At 44.6% G+C, this 21,911-nt stretch overlaps 1 protein-coding gene across 1 annotated transcript in view; it reads right to left on the bottom strand.

The window, feature by feature from the left end:
- Positions 1–10,644: 10,644 nt before the first annotated feature.
- The window catches only part of LOC129206624 (ovostatin-like), a 29,783-nt gene continuing 18,516 nt past the window's right edge, over positions 10,645–21,911 (bottom strand). Inside the window, exons 24-36 of the mRNA XM_054826168.1 lie at positions 21,052–21,228; positions 20,459–20,540; positions 19,824–19,980; positions 19,348–19,422; positions 18,154–18,319; positions 17,684–17,904; positions 16,883–17,098; positions 16,346–16,470; positions 15,907–15,997; positions 15,273–15,341; positions 11,943–12,048; positions 11,522–11,595; positions 10,645–10,713 (exon numbers count right to left, since the gene is read on the bottom strand). Of these exons, the coding sequence (XP_054682143.1) occupies positions 11,534–11,595; positions 11,943–12,048; positions 15,273–15,341; positions 15,907–15,997; positions 16,346–16,470; positions 16,883–17,098; positions 17,684–17,904; positions 18,154–18,319; positions 19,348–19,422; positions 19,824–19,980; positions 20,459–20,540; positions 21,052–21,228 (1,547 nt within the window). The 3' untranslated portion in view covers positions 10,645–10,713; positions 11,522–11,533. The remainder of the gene's footprint in view (positions 10,714–11,521; positions 11,596–11,942; positions 12,049–15,272; positions 15,342–15,906; positions 15,998–16,345; positions 16,471–16,882; positions 17,099–17,683; positions 17,905–18,153; positions 18,320–19,347; positions 19,423–19,823; positions 19,981–20,458; positions 20,541–21,051; positions 21,229–21,911) is intronic.

The raw sequence follows: 21,911 nt of genomic DNA, 5'->3' as shown, positions 1-21,911 counted from the left end.
CCGGAAATGGGGAGAGGCAGTAAGGAGGAGCTGGAACAGAGGGACAATATTTGGCCAGAGACTTTCCAAGTGGGGGAAGGGCTTTTATTGGATAGTGCTTATATTAGAAAACTTTGAATGATTCATACCCTGCTTTCTTTAACCCATCAGAAATCCACAGTGTTGGGGAAATGAACTATGTTCAACGCAGGGTAATAGTCCCTGTGGGCAGCATCCAATCACAGCACTCTGATGTGGGGTGCCGTGATCTTTTGAAACCAAAAGCTAGGTTTATATGTATTTTAAGAACAACAGGAAACCCGCAGACAGAAACATTGTCCATATTATGTTAACAGAATACTGCAGTAGTTTGCTGACACGGTTTCTAACTGAGCTACTATGGCTTGAACAATTAATCTTTCAGGAATATAACCCCCAAATAGGAATATAACCCCAAAATGAGGTGGGTAGATATGGAAATAGGTTCTATTTCCAACTTGAATATGCATAAATATTACACAATGCTGTTGGGAAACATCTTTGCCTTCCCAGCATGGTGATCATCTTCTGTCATTCAGTGTCACCTGGAGCACAGATGTTCCAGGTGTTCCAGGTGGCTTCTCCTTCTCTTTGCCAGATTCTGACCTGTGCTGCTGTGTTTGTAACAAAAGTCACACAGAAATAGTGCTGGTCACTTGACATGGTCTTTTGCAAACCTCTGGTTATAGCAGCTTATCCAGAATTTGAATCTAGTAAGAAAAAAAGTGTGCTAAGTTCCAGCAGGTCATTGAATGGAAATAGTCAGTCCAAACTACAAGCACTCCCTGAGAAGCCTAACTAGGTGGGGTGTTTGCACCAGTCCATGGAAAACTGCAAAATTGCAGCTGTAGGGCTGTCAGCATGCCCCCCAGTGCCTGTGCAGTGAAAGGATTTGGTAACACTCTTTAAAGAGATTCATGATCCCTGTGAGGATTTCTGGTGTCTACAAATAACCCAGCAGAGAAAATGCTTCAGCACAAACCACCTTAAATATGTCTGTGTGAAGCCACATTGACAGCAGTGGTTCTCTGTTCTATGCAAGGGAGCTTATTAGATCACAGCAGCACAGGCAGCCCTATTTGCTCTTTGCCTGAAGATTAAGCTTTGAAAAAGAGTGAATGTTAGCTACACACCGTGTCTTGACTCTGATGTACTAGCCAGAAAACCGCAGGGAAGAGCAGTGCAAAGAACCAGGAGAAATGTCTGTGAATGAAAGGAAGTTTCAAAAAATGGTGTTCAAAAATCATGCATCTTGTGGAATAAAATTTAACACCTTTTATAAACCACCAGGGTTAGGAAAACAGTCAGGAGGCAGCCAGTGTCTGCTGGGGGACAGTGTTATATAAATGTCATATGGAGAAGGAATGAACACGTATTCACACAAAGCAAAAGATTTAGCAGATTATCAGTTAGAGATGAAAATACTGATAAAAAAGTGGTTGTGTAACTACCAAGTAATAAAAGCCATACAGATCTTTCTCCAGAAAGGCCTCCTATTGTCTGTCATCTCACTCCCATCTTCGACTTATCCAGTAAGTACTTGAAAATAGCAGTTTTCAAAGCAATAGTGTCCTGGGCATTTACTGCAAAACATGACTCATCCCAAGTTGCCTGTTGTCATTCAGGCTGCTGTGAACCGAAACCCAAAACAAATCTGAATGGACACATGCAAAGTACACTTTGAAGATGAGCACGTAAAACTAAAATTCATACATCTACGGGGCCATCAAAAACATCTCAATGGAGATCCTATTCATCATCACCTTCTTCCGTCTACTAAGCAATTTACCATCCACAAGGTATAAAGCACCTGCTTCTCAGTCCCCCAGGAACCACTTGGCAGCTCTCTGACACCCTAATGCCCACGTTGCTTCACCAGCACTTACCGCCCTTCAGCTCAGGCAGTTGGTGCTTCAGCTGGTTCCTCTCTCACCAAGCTCAGAACAAGAGGTCTGAACTCGTACTTAGCTTGAAAGCTTTTGGATGCTTTTTCAGACCTGAAGGAGAGATTGTGTGTCTGAAAGACTGGCTACTTCTTCCACCAAGGCTAGCTCGTCTAATAAAAGGTATCACTGCTGAAAATGGCATAAAACATCTTTGCCAGACGTGGTGATGGCTTCAGTGGACTGGCAGTCATGATTTTAACTGCAGGAAAGATATTTCCTCTTATGATAATACTTCATATGTGTCTGAGGTCACTGTGCACCTGGCAGATCAAGAAACAATCTGTGCGTATCTAATATCTTCAGTGACTAGTCCCCATATTAAGCTGGTACAAAACCTAAGTGAATCATTGTACCTAATTGTTGAGCACAAAGAATTTAAATTAGGCCACATCACAGTAAATGGTTGATATAGCCAAAATGCCTAAATCTAATTTCTTATAACCCTCTAAGCAGAGAAGATTTCTGTACTAAATTATAGCAATTAATTTTGGTTCATCCTGCTTGAAAATGAATTATTGCATATGTTTACTCTTACTTTTAAAGGTAGCACATCTTTTGGCTGTTCCATAGAAGGTTTTTGAAACTTATTTATTTCCAATGCTAAATTAAAACTATAACATTATTCTAAAATATTATTTTGTTCCATATAACCTTGGGAAAAATTAGCTTAATTCTAGATAATTCTCAGAGAGGTTACAGCGATATACTGGTAAGTTCCATGTGCTGACGCATTGGATTTCCTTTCCAGGTATTATCATATTGAAATGGAGCAAGACACCAGTCAGTAAGAAACAGATGCCACGGGAGTAGTTCTGCTTTGCCTGAATATATCATTATGACTATTTTTTTATTTTCTGGAGCATTTAATTCTCTAAAATATTTCCTTCGCAGGTTGCTTTCCACCAGCACTTGAAAATATATTATTTTGAGTTGGACTGACTGACACAAAAGATGCCATTAATAATACAGGCCATCATTAATATTGATAAAGTCCAGTCACAGCAAACCTTATTCTGCAAAGTTTCCAATAAGCCATACAGTCTTCACTGTATTGCCTAGCAAAGGAGACAGAAAAATGTGAAGTGTCCTACACCTCCAAATTTATGACCACTATAGAAAACATATTTCCCCATGAAAATAAAGATACTGAGCTGTGCAATTTTAATCACCTTAACCCAATTCTAGTATATTTTCCGCTGACTTCTTTTCTCTTTCTATTGTTAATTTTTGTAGGCATCTACCAACTGTCCAATAACAGAGTGGTTCACAGGTCACTACAAGTGCAGGAAGAAAAGATGTCTGTGGGTGGGTGTAAAGACCCTTAGCACTATCACAAAACTCTCACTTGCAGCAATCCTTGTCTGCCCCAGCAGTCTTAAGCAATTTTGGAACCACTGTCACCAAAGGTAAATAAACCCAAAAGAGACACCTGCTTCTTTACTATGTTCCTGTTCTGCCTCTTCAAGGACTGTAGCACAATGCTGAGCCCTCAGACCCAAACCATAGCAATACATTAAACTTCAACTGTTGGCTTTCAAGAAGAGGCATGTGTTGAAAGAAAGGGCTGAGGAAAGAAATGGTTCTTGGTAACGCTGGCATCGTGCCTAAGGTGGTCCATGCACTTTCACATAAGAACCCCTGGTGGAAACCAGCAGCTCTAGGAAAGGAACATCTCTCTTCAGTATCTACATCAGCTTTGCATGGGGACAGGTGAGAAAAGAGTCACTGTAAAACCTGAGTCTTATATTAACAGCTCTGGTTAACAAAATCGTGTTAGCTGTGCAGCTAAAGGCTGAAAAAAATCCTTCAGGAGGAAAAATAATTCAGTATTTTTATTTTAAAGGAAATCTGAATAATGATATTAGTTTCCCCAGGCTCCGTATCTAAAGCAAAGTAACCCAAAGCAATTTATTTCAAATGACAAAAAAGCATTACAAGAAAAAGTACTTGTGTAAATTAATAGGAGTAACAGCAATAGCCAGAGACATAAAAAAGGGTTTATTATGATGTGGGAGACAAAATATTTCACAGGACATAGTGAAGAGAAAGTCCTCTATCAGAAAACCTCAGACAATATGACCATTATACAAGTTGCAACATGCCGATAAAGGAAGATATGCAATGAAATGAAACACCATAAAAAGGCTTCATCAGCTAAACTTCAAATTAAACTGAAAATATCAGAGTGAATAAAGATTATCCAGTTCAGTGGCCTGTTGAATATCTTAACCTGAGAGAAGGGCCTGGTGGCAGATTAATTGCCTTTCCCAGGCGCAGACAGCTGAGCTGCCAACTATAACTCATATTTCTGCAGTGTCCTATGAACAAATGAGTAAATTCAGGCATGGCAAAGGCATCAATGAATTACTCTCATTTTAATGCACTTAGATTAAATTGCAAACCAAATTGGTAGCTGGGTTTTCTAAATAGTCCTGTGACTCTATTTTGCGTGTTGTAAGGCTAGCCCATTTGTAGGGTAAGCCCTATTATGACGTGGAGTTTATCCACCTTCCCCAGCTCTATTGTAACAAACATTACCTCTGTGTATAAAGTTTGACTTGCCTTAAAAGAAACCTATACTGTATGTTGCAAAAAAGGCTGCAACCAAGGTTGTTAACCCTCCTGCAGAGTGTCTGTCTGATACTTACAGTGCACAGTATATGCAAAGTAGGATCAGTTGCTGAAATCCCACTATTAAATCCATTAAAGGTAATTAGTGAATGATATCCAATAATTTAAAAATATATAAACCAGAAACAAGCTGTTTGCATGTTCACAGTTTGGGTTTCTTTTTGGTATTTGGATATTACAGAGAAGTGAAGATAATGTAGTAAAGAATGAAAAGCTATTTTCATAGTATTACTCAGACTATTGCTGAGGAAGGGGAGAGAAAAAGCCAAAGCATTTACAAATGTATCTGAAAACAGCACTTGGGACAGTTAACTATACCCTTTTTGAGTCATATGACTCCTCTTTGCAGATAAAACTTTACCATATAAAAAGACACAAAAAATGCATATAGACTGTGTTTAGCTTTAGCTTTAGCTGTGATGTTATTGCCTGGGCTCCCTCTCTCCTCAGATGAGATACAGGCATCTCATGAAGGTTCTTCTGCTGGCCCCAAGGTTGATGTTCAAGGCAGGTGGAATGAAGCTGGAGCCACGCTCTTCTCAGAGATGCACAGTGTCAGGAGCAGAGGCAATGGGCCAAGCTGTGTACAGAGAAATGCTGAGCAGACGGAAGGAAAAAATGCTTCCCCTGAGGCTGCTGCAACAACAGAGCAGGTGCCCAGAGGTGCCATGGGATAGCCATCCCCAGAGACCATCCAAACTTCGTGGCACAAAGCCATGAGCAAGAGCACTAATAGAGAAAAAGACCGTACTTACGTGGCATAAGCATTTCAAAGATTTTTCCTATTTAGTTTTGATGTTCTTTTAGCTACAAAAAAGTGAAACCCCAAATGGCTGCTCCCTTCTGAATGGCTTTACCAGAAGAAGGCAGCGGAGGGGTGTGCCAATGCCTGCTGGATGGACCACGCGGTACGTGCCTGGTGCAGCTCCCACTTGCTGTGGTGGCTGTGCAAGGGTGCTCGCTCCTCCAGCCATGCTGGGGGGGAGCTGGCCCTGCACCGCAGCGGCCTCGGCCCCAGAGCCTGCTGGCTGAGCTGAAGCAGGAGGGAAGGGCTTTATGCTTATCTCAGTTGCTGACTTGCTGGGTAGCAACCGGCAAGTCCAGGCCTCTCTCTGTGCCTCAGCTAAGCAAGGTGTCATTTGGTGCTCAAGACATGGGTCTTTCCCCAGTGCAGAGGAGCTGGGATTTGGTTGATGAGTGTTTGTCCAGATTTTTGAGATGGAGGATACTACAGGAAAGCAAGAGAAGAAGTCCTAATGGAGCACAAGGCAAGGAAATCTGATATTCTCATGTTTAACCCGTTCCCCTGCACCTCTGCTTTGTTCTGTCGCACCTTGTTAGGCAGGGCAGAGCAGGTCATGTTTGGCCCTTCAGGTCAGGGATATGAGCCGTGATGCTATAATGCAGCTGGAGAACATGCCATTTTTCAGGACCCTTTTGCTGCAGTGCCTGCCCTGGCTGCATTACACCACTGCACTTTCTTCCTGTCCCACTCTGGACACAAGTGGTTGGAAGGGAACAGAAGACCTCACCTAAGCAGCCAGGGGCTGTGAGGAGAGAGCCAGCTGTGCATCCCACACTCGGCGCACAGGACTTCCCAGATGAGCTTCACCATGGCACAGGCCTCGGGTCACTCAGTAAGTGTGGACACACCTCGCCTTGACAGGAGGGACAGCAAGGGGAACCAATGGTGCCTAGAGCTAGCCACTTCCAGTAAAGAGAAGTAGAAAACATGTGGCGTGGTTATGCAATTGCCTCTGGTAATAACCCAGCCTTCACCTCCCTGTGGGTACGGAGCCAAAGAGTGGGAGGCTGAAAAAAAATGTGCAAGGTTAGGGCTTTAGTAGCATGCACTGTCAATACACAGTATGGTGATTTTTATTGCCTCCACCTCTGCCTGCCTTGTTCATATTTACCTTCATTCTCAAATAAGATTTTTAAATCTCCCAGCTATCAGGTTATATACACAATGTGACAACATGGGGTCCAGGAGCCCTGCTGAAATCATGTTCTTAAAAGAGGTGCTGGTTTGCCCAGCAGGAACACCGGTGTGGCAGGAAGGGGGAGTGGAGGACTCCAGGGCAGGATCAAAAGGCATCAGGAGATCAGTGTGCTGAATTTGCAAGAGGATCAGAAAGGGGAAGAGTGAGAAGGAGGCTTGTAGGTCCTATATTAAATGTAATGCCTTGCTTTTAGGATTTTCTTGACCCTCAAAAGGTGACCCTTTAGGAGATAGAGCAGAAACAAGCTTTCTCTTGCTGTTGAGCTACAGGACTAGCTGACACAATGTTGCTTCTCCACTTGAAAAAAATTTAGAAAACTTTTCATTGTTACTCTGAATAAAAATTTAAAATGTACGTGAGCGATGTTCCTCAGGAAGCCCTTCTCTAATACTACTCATTTCACAGCCAGTGGTGCCAGAGATGTGACCATGCTTCTATGTCACCTGATGAATGAGATGGTGGGTGTCATTTGACTGCAGACGGGGCCCTACCTCCCTAATTGCCCACCAAGTAGGTGACAAATGAACTCAGCACAGAAATTATCAGAGAGCAAGGCTGAATTGTTTCCTCAGAGCATTTTGACACATCATCATTTCTTGATTGAAGGTTCCTCTGGCACATTTCTGGTCTTCTCTAATCAGTGAATTGGTTGGTCATCACTCACTCTTCATATTTGACAGATGGAGGGTGGTGAGGAGAAGACCTGAACATCAACAAGTAGGTAACAAGATCTGGAAAATAAAATAAGTCCTACAGCTGAGGTCTTGCTGTGCTATTGTTTAACAGCTTGGCACTATGACCCGTGACACTGCAGGGATCACAGAGGATTTGAGTCAAAAGATGGAGCAACCAAATTCCCTGGACCAAGGAGTCCTTTGTCTAATGAGAGTGCTGGATAAGCAATTGAGGGGCCTAAGCAAGAGAATACTGCTACACTGGAGCTCATCTTTCTGGGGAGATGCATTTGTTTTTTCTCTAGATTTTGCAACCTGCTGCCCACATTGTGGATGAGACTCATCATCTACGGTAAAAAAGCTTATCTTCAGTTTCCAGAACAAGTGTGGCCATTATTAAGTCCTCTTCTTCTTAACTAAGCCATGACATCAGCCTTCAGTAGATCCTTCAGTGTGAACTCCACATGAGCAGGGAAGCAATTCCCATGGCACAAATAAACTTTACCAAGAAGGATTTGACAAAGGGAAGTAAGCTTGACAGAGCATTTTAGTCAAAGACATTCTCATGTGATTATACTCTTTGTTATCTCATTTTTATTCATAAGAACCTGCATTTCAGAATAGCTTTTAATGTGCTTCTAACAGGGCCATGCACACACCCATAGGAGATCCAGAAGCTGCAGAGCAGTCGCAAGGACACTGGCAGACAACCACAGTGAAGTTTTGAATTTCCCATTTCTCGTAGTGTTGCTGACTCAGTCCAAGGACCTGCACAACAGTTTCAGTGTGTATTTGTACCTGTCTCCATTCTCTGGTAGCTTTTTTAAACTGAGATGTGCAATACTGAGCACAGCAAACCAGTATCTGTGCCTTCAAGGAGGCAGCATTATGGTAGCTCAGGGCACATCTTGGGCCAGTGAGTCCGATTTTCTCACCCTTGGGGAAACAGAGTTTGCTTAACCTGTACATCTTGCCAAAATTAAAGTAGTTCTGTCCTTCTGAGACCTGGAACATTCCCCGAGCCTCTGGGATTGGATGATATGATGCCTCAGGATTATTGGATTAGAGACGAAGAAATGACATTCAGTGTAGTGGGTGTCCCTGTCTTGCTTAGTCAACAATTAATATACTTGGTTCAGTTTCAGGTACATGTCACAAAACATAGCTGAAAAAAGACATCCAGGTTCTAGAAATCAGGGAGGTGTTGGAATGCATCTTAAGGAATATTGCAGTGCCCTGAGGGAGTGGGAGCCAGGGAGAACATGGTCTACATGTAAAAAGCTGGAGGAAGAGTACGAGCATGGGATCTTTATTAGATCTGACTGCAACCGGCAATTAGCTATTTGAGTCACAGGATCAAATCAGGTAATAAACATTGCATTTTCAGCATGCAGAGGAAGAGTCTGCAGTGGGAAATATGCTCTCGATGTTTTAATAATTCAGGTTTAGCCTAAGAGGAAAAGAAGGCTCCAAAAGAATGATAAAAATGCAGCTTTTTTTTTTTTTTTTTTTCCCCAGGACCTTGTTTCTTCCCAGAAAATGATGCTTGGCTGAACAGAATAACATTTGGCCAGACTTGAGGGGGATTTTTATGAGTTCCATGTGGGATGCTGAAGCCTTGGCTTAATTGGCCTCAAATCCCCCAGAAAGATGCATATCCTGTATCCACATCCACTCAGTCTGCTCTCCTTTTCAACCTTGTTGCTGTAACTATTGATTTCTCTTGCTGTAGTCCAGTCTGATGCTCGTGTAAATTGAGTCAATTGCTACAGTTTGACGTGCGTCAGGAAAGCATAATTCATAGCCTTTCTTGCTTCCTTCCTACTACCAGTGAAGTTTTAATTTTGGAACTCTTCCCGAAGCAATTTCATGCCCCACAAATTCCTCATCTGTGAAACTTAATGAAATGGCTTTTTCTAACATCAATATCATGCATATCCTGGATGGCCAGCCCTGTGTAATTATAAAACTCACACATGGCGGATGGATCCTCTGCGTATTTGGGTACCCTGCTGCCTGTGGAGACTCAGGCATCTGGTTTGTTGAGAGGCCGGGCTTGAGTAACTCAGAAGCACAAATGCCACTGACTCAAATTATTTAGTACCTTTTGCAAAAAAAAAGAAAAAATTTGGGAAGATGGATATTCTGTGTTGACATGATGATTAATTTTCATTGAAAAAAAATGCAAGTCCAGACATATCTTTAGCAAATTGCCTGGTGAAATGTATCCTTTCAAAACACATACTAGTCCTCAACACTTGAACAGTTTGCATCTTTGCATAAATTCTTGTTCATGCCCTTGCATGGCAGGTCCTTTTTTCCCCCCACTCCATGACAGATCCATCCTTTTCTCCCTGCTCCTGCGTGGTGGATGGTCAGCCCTTGGTACACTGCAAATAAGCCAGTGTGGGGCTGCCTGTGAGCTGTGGTGGCCCTGACCCTGCCACCCCACCTGGCCGTGGCCATGGGAGCCCGGTATAGGTGGGCAAGGACTGCTGGCGCGGTTGTTGCTCCTGGGTAAGAGGAGCTGCATCTTCTTTGCTGAGCCCTCCCAATGCTGCTCTGCTCCCATGTCTACATCCATGCCTCTCTGTCCCTTTGTCCCCTCTGTCAGGGCTTCGGTAGTGCCTGGATCGTGCTCTTTCCACCCATCCACCGACTCCTGCATGCTGCGGCCCAAGAGGGTTTGTGTTTGCAGAAACCACCATGACTTCAAATGTAACGAAGTGGGAGATGACAAGAGGTGCAGGAAAATGAGGAGGCTTGTTGCTGGTGGCTGGGACAGGGAATCATGATCCAGGCTCATCATCTATTTTGGACAAAGTCTGGCCAGTCTGGTGGACTGGAGGGCCTGGCAGGGGGAGATCCAGGATGTGGGACCAGGCACTCACCAAGCCTGGACTGAAACCTGCCCCTTTCTTCACCCTCTCCTCTACTAAGCATGATGCAGATTCACTCCATGACATCCATACATAAAACCCTACTTTTATGCCACAGGTGCAGTAGCAGTGCCCTGGCAGGACTGGGGAAAGGTGAGGGGCTCTTCAGCAGCCTTGGGAGATGGGTCCTACACTCCAGAGGTGAGACGGACTCAGTATGCTGCATATTACAGTAGTGCTGCAGGCACAGCAGATAACATTTCTCTCTTCATCCTCCCCCAGCCAGCAACCATAACATGTGGACTGTCATTAAAATGTCTGTTCTGTGACGCTGAGAAAAAGCCAATGTCCAATGTAAAAGGGAGGTTTATTGATGGAAAAATAGATATGATTATGATACAGATCTGGAGAGAGGTGCCGTGAAAGGAAACAGAGATCAGGCACTAGGTCAAACAACATCACAGACTCCCACTGTGATTAGTAAGGTGAAACGGCCCTTTCCAGAACTTAGTGACAGAAGAAAATAGGATGATTGACCACTTGTTCAACATTGATGATGGTCCTGCAGGGGAAAAACCAAACCAAAATAGCTTCAATGAGAATAAGCCAACAGCTGCAGGATATAAAATACAGTTTCAGGATACAGGGTCGTCAGTCCCTTCTGCGCAAAACAGGCAAGAGCTGAACCAAGGGCTGGTAGTGAGCTGTGCCCGTACCCCCAGGGAACTGCTCAGCACATAACAGTCAGAATCACTGCTGTGCTGAGCAGGACACAGACCTGGATGTCCCTTACAGCAAGACAGCATTGTACCTCTGACTAGTCAACACACCACCTCCATGATTCATGTCACGTCAAGTGTTCTCCTCAGGTAATGTGTTAGCTGGCCAGGAAGGGGTTTCTGTAAGTCCCTGTGAAGCACCCTGCTTGTGCCCATGAAGTGTAGGCTTCAGAAGGGAGGCTTTCAAGGACAGTTGTGGGTAGATTATTCCTTGCTAAGTGTCAATACTTTTGAGGAAACTCTGAAGGTATTTCCCAGTTTCTTTGGTATTCTGCACTTTGGCTTTCATCCTACAGAGAGACTGAGCTCTTCCCTTGAACAGCAGCATCATCTCCACTTGGAGTCTACTGAGTATGTGGCATGGGACAGGATCCAGCCTCTGTCTCTGGCTGCTCCCTCAGAAGCCTGGTGGAGACTGAAGCCTCCTTTTCTGCAAGAACAGTTATTGCTCTATTCACCCTGCCAATCCCTCTGCTCATGCTGCTTTATACTTCACCTTCCTACCTTTATTTTTACTAACTGTTCTCTCCTTTCATTCCCCAGTGCTGCACTCACATTACTGCTTGTTTTTTTTTTCTGGCTTTCACTTACCTTTTCTAATCATTAATCCACTTCTGCAACAGCCTCTTTGCAAGGTGACATATACTGAGCAACAGCATACTCTTCTGGAAAAGGAGAGAAATATTCCCATTAGCCTGAAGACCACTTCCTGTGCCTTTCCCTGGAGGTGGATGTACCCTACACATGCCTAAGCTGGAGAGCCTTGAAATCTGCATTCTGTGACACGCATTTTCATAACTTTCCAGTCATGCCCACTTGTCACCTTGGCCATGAGACCATGCTCACTAAAGTTCAATGAGTCTCTCCCCTGGCACTAGCTCCAGTTCCTGGTAGAGTTTGGAGGAGTGTTGGTTCCAGGAGGGCTGGTTCTGGGTCTCCCGTAATGCACACAGTGTTTCTGCTGTCCCTGTCCCTCCCCGCCACTCTCTGCTGGTTAAAATCAAAGACCTACCTGTTTCATAGTAATCATAGATCTGCACAGGAGCTGGCTTGGGATGAGTCACTACAAAGTCCTGCTCAACTGAGAAAGTTATTTCTTTCCTTTTCTTCTGAGAGATCTGGGAATGGAGGGACAGGGATCACGTAAGTCTTTTTATTTGTGTAACACCATCATGAGCTGACCAGGGCAGTTACAGATTGATTGTATATTCCAAATCCCACTGATGCCACACATACAGATGTGGGACATACATTATCTGCCTGCCAAACTGGGATCAGAAATATGTTTGGAGAGTCCAAAGAGTGAAGAGTTATAGAATCATAGAATCATAGAATGGTTTGGGTTGGAAGGGACCTTAAAGATCATCTAGGTCCAACCCCCCCTGACACAGTCAGGGACACCTTCCACTAGACCAGGTTGCCCAAAGCCCCATCCAATCTGGCCTTGAACACTTCCAGGGAGGGGGCATCCACAACCTCTCTGGGCAACCTGTTCCAGTGCCTCACCACCCTCGCAGTGAAGAATTTCTTCCTAATATCTAATCTAAATCGACCCTCCTTCGGCTTAAGGCCATTACCCCCTGTTCTGTCACTCCATGCCCTTGTAAACAGTCCCTCTCCAGCTTTCCTGTAGGCCCCTTCAGGTACTGCAAGGCTGCTCTAAGGTCTCCCTGGAGCCTTCCCTTCTCCAGGCTGAACAATCCCAACTCTCTCAGCCTGTCCTCACAGGAGAGGTGTTGCAGCCCTCTGATCATCTTTGTGGCTCTTCTCTGGACTTGCTCCAACAGCCCCATGTCCTTCTTATGTTGGGGGCCACAGAGTGGATGCAGTACTCCAGGTGGGGTGTCACAAAAGCGGAGTAGAAGAATTACCTCCCTTGACCTGCTGGTCATGCTTCTTTTGATACAGCCCAGGATACAGTTGGCTTTCTGGGTTGTAACACACACTGCCAGCTCATGTTGAGCTTCTCGCCCACCAACACCCCCAAGTCCTTCTCCTCAGGGCTGCTCTCAATCCATTCTCCACCCAGCCTGTAGCTGTGCTTGGGAGTGCCCCGACCTATGTGCAGGACCTTACACTTGGCCTTGTTGAACTTCATGCAGTTCGCACGGGCCCACCTCTCCAGCCTGTCAAGGTCCCTCTGGATGGCATCCCTTCCCTCCAGCGTGTCGACCCCACCACACAGCTTGGTGTCATCGGCAAATTTGCTGAGGGTGCACTTGATCCCATTGTCGATGTCACTGACAAAGGTGTTAAACAGCACTGGTCCCAGTACCGACCCCTGAGGAATGCCACTCGTCACTGATCTCCATTTGGACATTGAGCCGTTGACTGCAACTCTTTGAGTGAGACTGTCCAGCCAATTCCTTATCCACCGAGTGGTCCATCTGTCAAATCCATGTCTCTCCAGTTTAGAGACAAGGATGTGATGTGGGACAGTGTCAAATGCTTTGCATTAGTCCAGGTAGATGACGTCAGTTTCTTTTCTCTTATCCACCAATGCTGTAACCCCGTTGCAGAAGGCCACCAAATTTGTCAGGCACGATCTGCCCTTAGGGAAGCCGTGTTGGCTGTCACCAATCACCTCCTTATGTTCCATATGCCTGAGCATAGTTTCCAGGAGGATCTGCTCCATGATCTTGCCAGGCACAGAGGTGAGACTGACCAGCCGGTAGTTCCCTGGGTCTTCCTTTTTTCCCTTTTAAAAAATGAGGGTTATGTTTCTCTTTTTCCAGTCACTGGGCTGCCAGGACTTCTCAAATATGATGCATAGTGGCTTAGCAACTTCATCCGCCAGTTCCCTCAGGACCCACGGATGCATCTCATCAGGTCCCATGGACCTTAGGTTCCTTAGACATTCTCGAACCTGACCTCCTGCTACAGTGGGCAGTTCTGCATTCTCCCAGTCACTGCCTTTGCCTTCTGTGACTTGGGCAGTGTGGCTAGAGCACTTGCCAGTGAAGGCTGAGGCAAAAAATTCATTGAGTATCTCAGCCTTTTCCATATACTGGGTAACCAGGTCTCCTGTTTCCTTCCAGAGATAGCCCACATTTTTCTTCATCTTCCTTTTATCACTGACACACCTACAGAAGCTTTTCCTGTTGCCCTTGACATCCCTGGCCACATTTAAGTCTATATCAGGGCTTTAGCTTTCCTAACCTGATCCCTGGCTGCCTGGACAATTTCTCTGTATTCCTCCCAGACTATCTGCTCTTGCTTCCAGCCTCTGTAGGCTTCCTTTTTGTGTTTGAGTTTGTCCAGGAGGTCCTTGTTCATCCATGCAGGCCTCCTGGCATTTCTGCCTGACTTGCTCTTTGTTGGAATGCATTGCTTGGAGGAGGTGACCCTTGAATACTAGCCAGCTGTCTTGGGCCCCTCTTCCCTCCAGGGCTTTGTCCCATGGTGCTCTACCATGCAGGTCCCTGAAGAGGCTGAAGTCTGCTCTCCTGAAGTCCAGGACAGGGAGCTTGCTGTGTGCCCTCCTTGCCACCCTAAGGATCTTGAACTCCACCATTTCATGGTCACTGCAGCCAAGGCTGCCCTTGAGCTTCACATTCCCCACCAGCCCCTCCTTGTTGGTGAGAACAAGGTCCAGCATGGCATTTGCCCTCATTGTAGGTTTCCTATATCACTTGTATTGCCTGATTCTGTATTTATTATTCATCCTATTGCCAGAGAGGGAAAAAATGTCCCAAAGGGCTGACCTTAATTCTCCAGGATCTTCCAATAGTCAGGACCATAAAATCTGGCATTCCAACCCCTCCCGCTTCAGACATGAACATTATGTGCCACTGAGAAACAATGTACATCACTGGGATACTGGCTTCTGTTGTTAGTTCTGCAGGGTCCCAAGCAAGTGTAGTTTTAATATGTAAATTCTGATCCAGGGATGAGATTACAGGTTAGATTTGGGAGTGAACTAGTGTAAAAGAAGAAATGGAAATTTTCCCAGAGGAGATCAGAGCAGTGTTTCATGTCCTGTTGGAAGGACTGATAGTCATAAGAAGTCTACCAAGGGGACATGCACACAAAGGAAACTTTTCTGGTGTTCATGTGCTATTGATTGAAAGGAGAAAGAATTCTGATTAATTTCTATCTGATTTTTTTTTTTCTTAACTTATTTCTAGTCATTAGTAGGGCAGGCGTCAGTTTGAAGCTGTTTGGGAGGCTGAGATGTTACATGCAGTTTGAAGAGAAAGCAGCTTAGTGATTACAGGGGAAAACTGATGGGGAAGGCAACATGATAAATGCACTTTATTGAGTATATTCACTCTGTAGGTGTATCTGTTACAAGCTGTTTGCATCCTTTATGAAAATTAAATAGATAGTGATCAGAACTTACATTTTCCAGATAAAGGAGAATATGATTTTTCTTGTTTTCTACTTGCATCACTGTATGACCATCAATGAGCTTTAAAAGAAAGAAATGGAGATAAACCAATATACTTATAACCCATTAAAATACAAGTGCTACTTCAGACCCTACCACCACATGGCTGTAGGATTCATTCTTTCAGGGTTCCTATCAAGGGCAGGCAGCTGATTTTTAGAGTCCAAATGTTGCTGAATAGATGGAGAGGACCGAACAAAAACTGCCACTTGACTTAGTGGGGGGGTATGAGCGCTTCCCACGGTGCATGAGATGCACTGCAGTTCATTAGGGGAATACTGCCTGTCTCTGGTGTTGTATAGGTTTCAGAACTAGTCTGGTAGATTTCCCACCCTTTCCCTCTCTGGGCAGCGGCTGGCTGGTCAGGCTCTAGCTGGTACCCTTCCTAGTTTCTCATGTGGGAAGGTCTGTGTGCTCACAGCTCCCTCTAGGTGCACTCCCTCCACCCAGTAATGAAGACAGTGCAGCCATGAAAATACCACGCAGAGTTCATGGGTGAATGACTCTTAACCAGGCCTCTGGTTTCATCATGACCAGTCTTCTCTGTCCTTGGGGCGACTCATTTACTCTTGCTCCTATAATTTACCTTGTCCAGGGAGGACTTAACAGGAACAAAGCCAGAGAGCATCTTCACATCAATAATGACCATGTTGGAGCGGCTGCGCTTCCCTGTGTAACTGAAACAACAGAAGCCCCTGTCAGTCTAGACCGTGCCTAAGGAAGAAAAGAGCAACTCTCTGCTCCCGGCCTCGTACAGCGTGGGGAGGATGGAGTGAATCACAGGCGCTTGCTGATGGGCTCAGATGGGAGACACTGGGGAGATCTTTAGTATGAAGGGCCAAGTATGTGCTAACAACACCAGTTACTGTCACAAGGTCTTTTGGGATATTGTGCATTACAGGCTGATATCATCAACACATTGATCAGCTCATGGTTCTTGACTTTATAAGCAGAACTGAATACACACAGCAATCTTCTCTGTGTGTCTTGTCATCTGTGCAGCTGGCTTGTTGATGGCACGTTACCTGCTTATGAGGACAATATCAAATTTTGCTGGTCCATCCAGTGGGCAGGAAGCTTTTGATGTCTTTACTGAGAATGAAAATCCAAAGGCCCCCTCTGGAAGGTGAATATTATATCTCAGTACTGTCTGGAAGAGGAAAAAAACCCTTTTGTTCAAACATGCCAAGAGTTTTTCTTTGCGTTCCAAAAAACAAGTGTCAGACTTAGTGAAGTTTTCTGGCAATGCTGCTCTTGGTCTTATGTGGAAGATCCTTGCTTGCATCAATGACAGACACATCAGAGTTCTGCTCTTTAACAATGAAGGTTCTTGTACACAGAGTCACGTCCCAGAAAGAAATCAGTTGCTAGTCAGAAAGGACTCTTTTTTCCCATGCTGTGACTCCACAGAAGTCAGAATGTGGGACGGGGAAAAGAGTGTTTAAATAGTTTAGGGAAATTAATTAGAAAAAATAAAGAGAAGTCAGATGGAGAATCATCAAAAACATGACGGTACTGTACGCAGAATGTGATACACAATGAAGAGGAGAGCAGACACTTACTTGCAGAAGTACACATCCACTGCCATTCACTGTTAGGCTGTATTTCCCAGGGACCTCAAGAAGGGGAGTCTCTTGCACCAGGAGCCTGTTTGCATCGTTGACAATAAATACCTTCTCAAAAGGCTTTTTGGAAGTTATCTTGACTACGTTTTGTGTAACAGAATTGTAGGTGGCCTCACCATAAGCAGCGAGGGCTTGAAGAGCAATGACTGTGTCCTAAAGGAAAAGAAAATAATAAAAGACAATTAGCTACACAGGGTGACCGATGCAGAGGAGGTCAAAGTCACGGTTTCAGTACGAAGCACAGTCGCTTCATCCTGGTTAAAGAAACCCTGAATTTGTGTATAATTCCAGGGTCCAATATATGATGAGCCATTTCATTCTGGCATGCATGTTTTAGGGTGAAGGAGATGTCTACTCATATGAAAGTCTCAGAACATGAAATCTGAGCACTAGAGCATACTTCTAGAGTTTTTCATAATGGTGAAGCTTGTGTTTTCTAGGGAACTACAGAGCACTTCGTGGTCATGTAACAGCTGGGACTTGGTGTTTTCTAGGCTTATCCCCGACACAAATATCTGTATTTATTGCTAATCAAATTACTTTTGTGTGGCTTTAACCTTTCCATAGTTAAGAAGAGGGGGGGAAAAATGTATTTTCTTCTCTCTAAGAGAAAGGTTTGGTCTCTGAGACAGCAGATAAAAAAGAGAAATAAGACTAGGTAATCAAAGCCCCACTGGCACCCTGAACCAGTGCCCCAATTCCTAGGACTGGCTGGGGAGCAGAAGGGAGTTTCGGCACCTGGGTGGAAGAGAAACCTCCATAGGGATTCTGCTGCCTGATGATCCACTGCACAATCGCTGAGGCCTTTGTGAGATCCTCTTGATTCTGATTGGGTTTGCAGAGCAATGCCAACAGTATGTAACTGGTGATCTCAACTTCAGCTGATGGGGCGTGGTCAAGGAAGGAGGGGGATTTTTCTGAGGGAGATCTCTTCTCCTGCTCCCAGTGCTGTGAGCCATCTGAATAAACAAAGAGAAGGTGAGGAGCAACCAGAATGGGTTATGGGTGTCACTGCTCTATGCTGCCTCAGTGACATACTGTGTCCTGGCCTCTTTCACATGTACTCTCTACAGAGCAACAGATGTGCTGTGAATTGACTCCATAGATTATTTGCGGAGGTTGGTTCGTGTCAAGGTTAGACCACGTACCATTGGTGAGATCTGTTCCCTCTTCCCATGTCCCAAATTCCCAAAATAGCTGAAACTTACCGACTTCCTTTGCTGATTTCTGTAACTCTCTAAGGAATGAATCACATTTTTCTGCCTTGCCAGCTAAGCAGAAAGCATAGGCCATGAGTGCCTGAGTGTAAACATCACTGATATTCTTCTCAGATGCAGTCTCCAGGCAAAAAAGGGCATTTCGGACTACAGGGTACTTAAAAAAAAAAAAAAAAAGTAACATATGGGTCTAATTCAAGACAGTAGTCTTTACCTGATCAAATATTTATTTTCTTTAAACCTGTCCTTCATTCTGTCACTATTACAGCAATGAGAATTGGACTTCAGTTTATATAGTGACTTCAAGAGAGAGAATACAGAATTCTTTAAGGAGGAATTTCAGACTGAAACATCATACAAATCAAGTAGCTTTTCAGTGGGTTCCTGAAGATGTTGGTGTGTAACAGCAGACTGTTCTGTTTATTTCCTAGTTAATTCTTTCTGCTTACCTCCAGGATAACAATTCACTCTGCACTTCTATAGTCAAGAGTCTGTTGTCTTGAACAAATCCAACCTAGTAGTCTCTATCCTCAGTGACTCTGGTGTAATTTTAATTTAACTCTGTGGAGTTGTAATAGGTTTTCACCAAGCAAAAGACATTCACAATTTGATTCTGTGTCCTTGCTAATGCATTATCTAATCACAGAAAGGTCCTCAAAAAAGATGTGACAAATTGGAGGCAGTAAAATTCATATATCGAAGTCTAATGTCTCTTTGTACTAGCCACTTTTAAAAAAGGACAGGTTGGCTTTTCACTCTGATGGATCTTTATTTTCCCAACATAGCTTTTAGTTCAATTTGTAGACTTTATGGATTTAGCTGCAATAACTTTCTTGACTAAGCCATATCTGAAGCTAAGCCTAGTGTGTGGGTTACTACTTGTCAGGGATGTTTTAATCAAAAACTAAAAGGTGTCATTTAATGTCTTGGGTCTCTCAAATAGAAAATCTAATCCCACTGAGGTCTGTACAATTTCTAATTGAACACTGGTGGCTGAAGAGGTGTAGAGGTGGGGAACTGTTCTATCACAGCAACTAGTGCAGGTGCAGAGCAGGGTCACGCTCCCTGGGAGCTCTCTCCCTCTATCTCTCTTTTCCAACTGAACAATTTGTAGCAGACACTGGAGCCAAGTCAACAGCTGGGGACCAATTCCAACCGAATACCAGCAGCTGAAGGTCTCCTTACCGAGATGGAGTGCCCAGCTTCTAGCATGGCAATTGTGATGTAGGCAGAAAGTGACAGCTCGTCACCTACTCCTCCCTGAAAAGGACATGGAGAGAGGAATTGTCAGTGAATGGCAAGAGTTAGAAGCCTTGAAATATGAATTGCCATATCCCAGCTGGGAGAGTGTGGCCAGCTCTGGAGGCAGTCCACAATGAAGGAGAGTGTACCCATAGCAAGGATGGCTCTTAAATGAAGAGAAGGCCACTGCTATCACTTCAAAAAACATCACTCCCTCTAGCTTACAGTCCTGTAACCTTATCTCAGGTGCTCATAAGATGTGAAATACAGTGTGGGGAAAATAGTCATTGTAAGGTGTGGAGAGTTAGCCCTTGCCAGAGGACAGGCATTTGGAGTAAAGTATAGTTTTTGACAGCAATGGGATAGCATGTTCTTAATGATAAGAGTGTAAACTTGACCAAGAAGTAATTCTCTACCACCTTCAAGGCATTGTTGAAGAGTGTCCCAACACTTTGGAAGCAGCCATCTGACTTCTGTTTGCTTGCCAGCCACATCAAGGTTTGAGCCTGGACATTGTCATCAATATAGATGAAGTGACTAGCTTGTGCAAATGATTTGTACACAAAGGCAGTGAGCCTGCAAGGGAAAGATAAAGCTGTGAGATGAGCATTGGAGGTAGGAACAGAAAAAGTAAGCCCTTCCATTCATCCTAGTCATAAACATAAGGAGTTACAGCCAACATGCTGGTGGCTTGCTTTGCCTCTGTGTGCTACTCCAGGAGAAGGTCGTTGAAGGAATAGTAGCTAGATGGGATGCAGGAAGGGTGTCCAGCACACTCTGGGGCTGATCCTGGCTACAGAGCACTGCAGTGCATTGAGTTTCATGGGAGACAGCAGGAATGTGAATTGAAAAGTCTGCTTGATCTTTAGGGATCACTTTCTGTCTGCGCACCCCACCTGGCAGGGGGTAGAGAGCCATTTTTCTTACTACTTACAGAGTCCCAGTCCTAGCCAGCTCTGCACATCTTATTTACCTAGTAAAGATGCCTCTTACCTGCATCATGTGAATCCAATGCAAATTCATTTCTGAGCCAGTTCTGTTCCCAGTCACTCACCAGGTGTTGCCTTCTTTATCTCTGGTGCCAAAGATGCTGTAGGACCCATCGGGATGTTTGTATGACAGCTGCTTCTGGTAGCCTGCAAAAACATAGAAGAGGAAGTGTTTCCTAATTTAAAACCAAAACCCTATTCTCTTTGCTATCAGATTTATCTGAAACCACAGCGGGAAAGCATGAAAAGGCAATATATATATGTATCAAGCAGTGGGGGATCCCTGAGGGAGCTTAGGTGGAAGCATGGAACATGGTGTCCTGCAGAAACAGAGCCACAGAATAGCCAGCGCTGTATCAGCTCTGTGCTCCAACTAAGCTAATAGGATTAGGCTACATGCTGTGCCTGAGTGGAAAAGGAGAAAGGGACTAAACGACAGTACCTCAAAGGAAACATGACAGTTGAGTCTCAGCAAAATAGGATAAGGAAAGAAAGAAGATAAAGGAGCTAAATGTCTTGATCAGGGCAGTCCCTGGGGTCTCCGAGCTGTGCTACAGCAGCAGCGCCGTACTGCTAGGATAGCCGTGCTGCTGCTTCTGCTCAGTGGGCCTCAGTGGGAATTTCAACATACATCGTAAGGAAAGCACAAAGCTCTCACCGCTCACTAAGTATCCGATGGCCTTGGATTTGACCTCGGCACTCAGCTGCCCTGTCTTGTTCAGATAGTCCAGGACGTAGATGTTGGGTGCAAACAGGACCATGTTCTGCTCCCCACAGCCAAATGGCATCTGGAGGAGCTGGTGCAGGTTCTGCATGGCAGTGCCCATGATGTCGCCTGGGGAAGAGATGATGGCAGGGGGAATTGGCACAGCTCATGGCCACTGAAATAAACAGTAATTTCTGTTACATAGGCAGAGTCAGGGAAAGCCTAGCTGGGGCTGCAAGCCTGTCTGGTACTACAGAGATTTCCAACAAGCATGAAGCTCTCAGTGTTGACTGATTTCTTCTGTTCTGCTTTGCAGTCAACAAAGAAATCATAGAATTGTAGAATCATAGAACGGTTTGGGTTGGAAGGGACCTCAAAGATCATCTAGTTCCAACCCCCCTGCCATGGGCAGGGACACCCTCCACCAGACCACATTGCCCAAAGCCTCATCCAGCCTGGTCTTAAAAACTTCCAGGGAGGGGGCATCCACAACCTCTCTGGGCAACCTGTTCCAGTGCCTCACCACTCTAACAGTAAAGAATTTCTTTCTAACATCTAATCTAAATCAACCCTCCTTCAGCTTAAACCCTTTCCTGCCTCTCATTACTTAGTCTAAATTGCCCACACCGAGACACTACCTATTTCAGTGCCACTTCAAGCAGATACTTCTTATTAGAAATGAAAAAAAGAACTTCCAGGAAACTCCCACTTCCAGAGGAGGGAAGGGGAACAGAGATGCTACAGTGAGCCATATATTGCAGAATTAACAGCTAATGCTGAAAAGGGACATTGGTCATACAGATGTATCATAG

The sequence above is a fragment of the Grus americana genome, chromosome 1, assembly GCF_028858705.1.
Source record: "Grus americana isolate bGruAme1 chromosome 1, bGruAme1.mat, whole genome shotgun sequence".
In the NCBI taxonomy this organism is placed as follows: Eukaryota; Metazoa; Chordata; class Aves; order Gruiformes; family Gruidae; genus Grus; species Grus americana.
Note: the sequence above shows the minus strand (reverse complement) of the source record. Positions and strands in the feature narration are given on the sequence as shown.